The 8,169-nt window shown below is 29.5% G+C and overlaps 2 protein-coding genes across 2 annotated transcripts; both read left to right on the plus strand.

The window, feature by feature from the left end:
- On the plus strand, window positions 1-1,709 carry LOC145035286 (uncharacterized). Its single transcript, XM_078983855.1, has 8 exons — window positions 1-42; window positions 115-143; window positions 295-430; window positions 512-567; window positions 798-918; window positions 992-1,171; window positions 1,353-1,421; window positions 1,500-1,709. Exons 1-8 carry the CDS (start codon window positions 1-3, stop codon window positions 1,707-1,709), a joined length of 843 nt encoding a protein of 280 aa, XP_078839981.1.
- A 2,962-nt stretch (window positions 1,710-4,671) lies between these two features.
- On the plus strand, window positions 4,672-7,128 carry LOC145035287 (uncharacterized). Its single transcript, XM_078983856.1, has 2 exons — window positions 4,672-5,905; window positions 7,121-7,128. Exons 1-2 carry the CDS (start codon window positions 4,672-4,674, stop codon window positions 7,126-7,128), a joined length of 1,242 nt encoding a protein of 413 aa, XP_078839982.1.
- Window positions 7,129-8,169: the final 1,041 nt, after the last annotated feature.

The raw sequence follows: 8,169 nt of genomic DNA on the forward strand, positions 1-8,169 counted from the left end.
ATGCAGTTTTTGAAGCTAAACATTTGGAATGGTTTGTATTCAGTCTTTATATATAGATGTTTATAATTACTGTTTTTATATAAATTTTAATAATTGGATATACATTTTTTACAGGTCTTGGTGAAGCTAAAAGTCATTTTGAAGTAACGAAATTGTTCATAAATTCTGACATTTATGAAATAAATGAGTTTAAAAATAAGTTAGTTTCCAATTGTTTTTTATTTTTTTATAATGTATTTTAACTTAAAAAAAACACAAAACCTAATATTCATGAATCTAAATTAAACATTACAGGTTGAAATGTCATGACAATTTCGGTATAACTGAAAAAAGCATAACTACACTTCAAAGCTACTCTTCTTCATATACAGATGACTTTAAGGGCAATTTTCCATTAAAAACAATCTGTGAGATCACCGAGCCAATTAAGGTATATTGCATTATTTTATATGTTTTACATTTTATTTTTGCATAATTTATTTTAATAATTTTTACATTTGATATAATACAGGAAATGAAGTTTTTATTAGTTGCTTCCATTGTTAATATAAGGCAGAATCTACCATGGTATTATGAAGCATGCAAAAAATGTGGAAAAAAATTATCCCTGTTCCCAAAACCAATCATTCGTATACCAACCCTGAGGGAATTTCAGAAACTATGGTTGTCGAGTGTACAAATGCACAATGCAAAAAATCTGAATTTCAGTCAGTTATAAAGTATAGACATATTTATTTCTATTAATTTTGTCAATCTTAAAACAACACTAACAATGACATAATTATTTTTTGTTTTAGGTATATAATTCCAATTAACGTACAAGATTGTACTGGAACCATTGGATTGACTCTTTTTGATAGGGAAGCAAGGAGGTTGTTAAATATAAGTGCCTACGAGTTGAAAAAGATACATGATGCGGTATATTATTCATACCTTTAAAATCAGAAAACATTTACTTAATTTTTTTAATTTATTAAAATATATCTTACAGGCCGGAGACAGTGATGCCCTATTTCCAATGCAACTTAACGTGTTGAAAAACCGCAAGTTTGGTTTTGTTGTAGATATTACAGAATACAATGTCAACAACTATAATAACATCTACACAGTTCTCAGAGTTACAGAAGATATGTCCATTGTTTGTGAATTGGAAAGTAAAATAGAACTTATGGTATGTAATTTTTTATTTTTTAGAGTATTCAATCTGTCTCCTTAACATATTTCCATTTTATTTTTTATTTTTTAGAGTATTCAATCTGTCTCCTTAACATATTTCCATTTTATTTTTTATTTTTTAGAGTATAATAACTTAAAGTACATAACGATTAACATATTTCCATTTTATTTTTTAGAGTATTCAATCTGTCTCCTTAAATCAAGTTGCTTTGGAATCCGATGATGTTGTACAGCCTGTTCAAAAGGTTTTTCATTTTATTTTATAAACTTTTAATTATATTAGTTATTTTTTTTAGGAATCAAACATTTTTTTTTTAAATTAGGATGTGATCTCACAAACAGACGAAAGTTTTACACCCTCAACAGTTGATAAGTCAACCGCAACAAGTCCTTGCAAAATATCAGGTGATTTGAAGCGCAACCTCCAAGAAATTTATGATGTTGATTCTGGATATGATTTAAGTTCAACTAAGGCTAAAAGAAAGTCAACCGCAGAGGAAACTCCACACTTGATTCCAAAAATTGAAAAGTGAGTTTCTATCGGTTATAAGACACATTTAATATATTTTGATCATTTGTTTTGGTTATAAAGATATTTTAATTGCTTGGTATGATTTTTATTTTGGGGTATTTAGGATGTCAAATATTATTGGTTTTGAATATTTTTGGATACTTTTATTGTTTTAAATTGGACAAGTTAGTTGATTTTGGTTATAACTCAAATAAAATATATTGCCCCTAACTTGATAAATATTTCATATATCGCAATTAACAATTAAGACAAATCAATCAATCAATCAATTTGTATAATAAAAATGCGAAATTCTTAGCTTTCTTCCCCAATTCGCATTCTACTGTAAAATTCGCATTCTTCATTCACCTTCTTTCTTCGCATGTTCCAGTCATTTTTTTTTAGTTCATTCGCATTTGAGTTGTTTGTCTCACCAAATGCGAAATGAATATTAACCATAATCACCTTCGCATCTTTAACCCCAATCCATACAACCTCATATGCGAAACCCAATTTTGATTTGTATTACCAAATGCGAACATTTTTGCTTTTACACGTGAACTGCATTTGACTCCAATATTGAACAAATCACATTTCACAGTCCTTCTTGACTTCGCATTTTTCTTCACGAATCGTCCCTCAATCAATAACCCAATTAACCCAATTGCGAATCCAAAATCAAAACTTATCTGTTTTCATATGCGAACCCAACTGATTGGCTTTTCAAAATCAAATTTGCAACTCCAAATCGTTCGATTATTCGCCCCAATTCCAAAATCAAATAACAGATCCTTCGTATGATTCATTTAATAACCAAGGCTTCGTTCCAGAAAACATCGAATTTAACAGTTATTCGTTCCCACAATCTTTAACCTCCGTTTAAAATCGATCCCTGTATACAAACCCAATAACCAATCGAACACATACCATTCGAAAACAATAATCATTACACCCTTCAACAGATTTGACATCGCATTTCAAAACAATCGATCTTACTTCATCTGCTTGATATATCGCAATTAACAATTAAGACAAATCAATCAATCAATCAATTTGTATAATAAAAATATTGCTATATATGTAAAGACCATATTGCCCCTAACTTGATAAGTATTTGATATATCGCAGTTAACAATTAAGACAGATAAATAAATCAATCAATTTGTATAATAAAAATTCTACTATATATGTATTCTGAATAATAAAATCTACTATTTATGTATTCTGAATAATAAATCTGCTATATCAATCAATCTATGCCCTTAATTTGAAAACAAATAACTGAATGTATATTGCTATTTCTACTTTTTTTTTTTATGTATTCTGAATAAAAAAATTTCTACTATAGTGTATGATATACTTTTTTATTTTTTATAACTGTCATCTTACTCTTTTCCATTTCTTTTACTTCAAAAAGACCATATTGCCCTTAACTTGATAAGTATTTGATATATCGCAGTTAAGAATTAAGACAAATAAATAAATCAATCAATTTGTATAATAAAATTCTGCTATTTATGTATTCTGAATAATAAAATCTGCTATTTATGTATTCTGAATAATAAAATCTGACCTATAATAATCAATCAATCTATTTGGTTTTTTATGTATTCTGCTATTTATGTATTCTGAATAACAAAAAATTCAATGTGTATTGCTATTTCTACTTTTTTTTTTTTTTTTAATGTATTTTGAATAATAAAACTTCTATAGTCTATGATATAGTTTTTTATTTTTTATAACTGTCATGTTACCCTAAACACCACAATCATGAAAAGCACCTGAACCGAGACCTAAAGCTGAACCGCTGAAGGAACCTCTTTCCGTTGTTAAAGCAAGTACGCTTTTCAAGCTTTTTCCACTTCGTTTACTCCAAAACGACCATATTGCCCCTAACTTGAAAATGTTTTGATAAATGCCAATTAACAATTAAGACAAATAAATAAATAAATCAATCAATGGCTTTCGATTTTTCTTTTTATATTTTAACATTTTTGTTAACAAAACAATTATTTTTTAATTACAAGGTACAATGGAACATATTACTCCTATAAAGGAAATTGACTCAATCAAGGATGATTTCACAATTAAAGTTCGAATCATACATCTTTGGACTCAAAAGTCGAAAACTAAGTATATTGCTATTTATGTATTCTGAATAATAAAATCTGCTACTTATGTATTGTGAATAATAAAATGTAAACAAAATTTATATCTTTGATTCTCTAAAATTAATTCATACATTTTTGTAATGGTTGCAACATATTTACTTATCTTCTGTAAATAACCTATATTCAACCAACTATTTCCTAATATTCTATACTCCCTTTTTAGATGAAATCTGAATATTAAACTAATTTTTAGTTGTAATCTTTTAAATTCCAAAAAATTAGGAAGAAAATTATATCTAATAAAGATCCAACAACAATAAAATCATATAATCGTAATCTTTTTCCAATATTCAAGCATATAACTTTACCTCAAAACGTGAAATCCAAAATTTTGAAACACCTCATTCGTCTTCTTAATGTTCAATTGTTTATGTGCTTTTTTTTTCATTAAGCTTACATCAAACTGCTTCATTAAAGTTGTAATCCTCATTCCAGTTCTACCTGCAAGATTTCCATATCCATATGTCAGGTTAGTATTATCAGTTTAGATCACTTTGTTTTCTCTATGAATTTATGGTTGAAATTTACAACAATAATCAATATGCTGGAATAGATGTTTTTCTAATTGTAAAAAAATAATCTTGAATAGATACATAAGATCAATAAGCAATTTATAATCATCACGATTATCGTGTATCACACAATTTTACCTTCATTGATTCCATGGAGATCTAGGGTTTTAACCCCTGATATCATCCGAACCCACGATTGGTTGAAATTGGGGAAACAGTAGATGAACTTAAGAACTTAACTTTGTTCGAAATACAACAAATTTTACTTCGAAACAACTCTACTCTCAAAAACTTCAAAAACATGCCATACCTAGATGTTGAATCCGTTTCTTCTTCAAACAATCGACTTATCACCGAGGAACTAGATTACGACATTCCCGTGATAAAGAATGACTATGATCGTATGTTTCTTGCATTAACAAATGAGCAACGGAACATTTTCCTAAACATCAAGAGTGCTATTCAACAAAATAAAGGAGGTGTCTTCTTTGTTTACGGGTATGGTGGAACGGGTAAAACTTTTTTATGGAAAACAATATCTGCAGCAATTAGATCTGAAGGAAATATTGTATTAAATGTTGCTTCAAGTGGTATTGCTTCCTTATTATTGCCCGGTGGTAGAACAACACACTCTCGATTTATAATTCCATTTGAGCTTACAGAGGATTCTTTTTGTAACATAAATCCAGACGGTGAGTTGGCAAGCTTAATAAGGAAAACCTCTTTGATAATTTGGGATGAAGCACCTATGGTCCATAAGCATGCATTTGAAGCTTTAGATCGAACTTTGAAGGATTTATTAAGGTGCGTAAATTCAACCATCTCAAATATTCCATTTGGAGGGAAAGTTATTGTCTTTGGAGGAGATTTTAGACAAATTCTACCTGTTGTGCCGGGTGGCAGTAGACAGAACATTGTAAATGCTTCTTTGAGTTCTTCATATTTATGGGAACATTGCAAAGTCCATAGATTAACAAAAAACATGAGGCTAACTGTTGGAAGGGATCAATCAGATATAGGAAAAATAAGAGATTTTGCAAATTGGTTGTTGGATATAGGAGAAGGAAAACTTGGTGGTCCGAACGACGGTGAAACGATTATCGATATTCCGGATGATATTCTCATTAATGATTCACATGATCCTATAGGTTCCTTAATTGAGTTTGTATATCCTTCAATTTTAGAGTACTATAGCGATATAAATTATTTCCAAGAAAGAGCGATACTTGCTCCAAAAAATGAAGTTGTCCAGGAAATAAACGACTGTTTACTTAAGAAGTTTCCAGGAGATCAAGTTGAATATTTAAGTTCAGACTGCATATGTGAATCCGAATTTCTCCATGATCAATTTGATGCAAATCTATACTCTCCTGATGTATTAAATGGACTTAAAGTATCCGGTTTACCAAATCATAAATTAGTTTTAAAAATTGGTGTTCCAGTAATGTTACTGAGAAATATTGATCAGAAAAACGACTTATGTAATGGCACAAGACTACAGGTGTTATCATTGGGCAAACGTGTTATTGAGGCACGTATAATAACTGGAACTAATATTGGAAATCGGACTTTTATTCCAAGAATGTCTTTAACTCCATCAGAAAAAAAGATTCCCTTCAAATTCACAAGAAGACAGTTTTCTTTGGCTGTATGTTTTGCAATGACTATTAACAAAAGTCAAGGACAATCGTTGTCAAAGGTTGGTCTGTTTCTGAACGATCCAGTTTTTTCACATGGACAATTGTATGTTGCCTTATCTAGAGTTCAGAGTAGAGAGGGATTAAAATTATTAATTTTAGATAAAGATGGCAAACTCACAAATAAAACTTCCAATGTTGTTTATAAGGAAGTTTTTCGAAATTTGTAGCCAACTTTTTTGTAACGTCGTTTTATTCAATTTTAGGAAATCACACTTAATCCATCATATTACTGTATTTTTTTATAATTACGTATTGTTGTATTTTATGTTAATTTCATTACACACATTGGTATTGTATCATCTGCATATGTCCAATTAGAATGATGAATAAAAAAAATAGTTTTCAAAAATCTTCATTCCTAATTAAATACTTCCCATTTAGTTAGTAATTAAATAATTACCAATAAAAAAAATTATTTAAATATTCAATATTACAATTTATAAGTTATCAGAATTATTGATATAATATTTTATTAAATAATTAATTTTTAAATTCAATTCAAAAACAGCACCCGTGGGTTCCACGGGTTTTAACCTAGTGGCTTGATATATAAAGAAAAACCTAAATGAAGCTAAAAATCAATCTTTTTTAAAACTCAAAAACCAAACCGTTTGTTTTTCACTACAATAGTACGATCCAACTTTTTGTTTTGGTTCCTCATCGGTTTTATGCATACCTTTGCATTGTATTGGTTTTGATATATAACTAACATGCCTAAATCCCAACTTGGTTTTTCACAATATAATTTATTATGATAATAATGAGGCTCCTTTATGTTTTTGTCCCGGGCCTAAAAAAATGTATGAGATGGCCCTCATCATTATCATACTAAGTGGCTTGATACAATAAAATCCCCAATAATATTCATGAGTTCAAAACACGGCCAATCAATGATCACATTCAATTGAGACATTTTATAAACTCTCATGAATAAAATTGTGATTTGTAAGTTGCCAAACTCAAAGTAGCTTTAAAGATTGAGATGGTGACTAGGAGGCTTATAATTATCTATCATTTTGTTAGTTTTTACTTCCTTATTCGTAATATTAGATAACTAAATGTCTAATCCATTTTCATTACACTATCATAATTTATTATAAACTATTAATTTCATATTTCATTGAGGATTTAGTCCCTATGACAACGAAATTTAAGCCTAAGAAAAAATAAATTTGGACCAAACCTAACAAAGTTATGGAAACTTGATGATGATTAAGTTTGTATTTCATTGAGGATTTAGTACCTACGACAACAAAATCTAAATCTTGAAAAAGAAATATTTCACTATGTTTTAAAAGAAACAAAGACAGCTGGGGAGACATACTATGATGTTATGTTAGCCTTAAAGAAAAAAGAAACAATTATATATAGTTGAATCATATTTTGATTTTTATATATTAAGTCAAAAAGAAATGATAACTTAATGTACTTAATATAGTGCGTCATGGGGTCTTATATGTTGGAGCCTCATTCTTCCCATAAATGCTTTTTTGATAGATAATCTTGAACTGCACATACTACTAACAAATCAAAATAGTGAAATTGGAACATGATGGCTTAATTACCAATTAGCATGATAATCAACAATAGAACGACAAATTAAGAGAACACGTCAAAAGATGCCCAAATACATCAAATCCAAACCAATCAAGTCGTGAATGAGATTGGCATCCCAACATCATTGCCTCTATGACATCAACATACAAATAAAGTTTGCTTGTTTTTGATATCCAAGACTTTAATATAACATTTTTAGGAGAATTTCCTGGGTAAAATCCTGCTCTGCCATGTTCAGAAATATGGCATTTCCACTTGGGGCCATTGAAGAATCTTTAGTGAAAATCACAATGACTAGTGGATTATCTATCTTCTCACAGGCAACAACAAGAGCATCAGCTAAACAGTCTCCCTTTATCCCCTTGATTAGCTCCTCAGTAAATGTTGATGGCAGTACAGATGCAAGATGAGAGCATCCCAAAAGATCAAGTAGATGATGAGAGTAGTACTGTTGTCCCGAGTTTACACAGATCATGGAAAGAAGAACAGTTAATCTCAAAACCAAAACATCATACGACTCCTTTGATCTTGTGACCCATTCC

This window comes from Lactuca saligna, chromosome 3, assembly GCF_052625555.1.
Source record: "Lactuca saligna cultivar CGN05327 chromosome 3, ASM5262555v1, whole genome shotgun sequence".
Classification (NCBI taxonomy): Eukaryota; Viridiplantae; Streptophyta; class Magnoliopsida; order Asterales; family Asteraceae; genus Lactuca; species Lactuca saligna.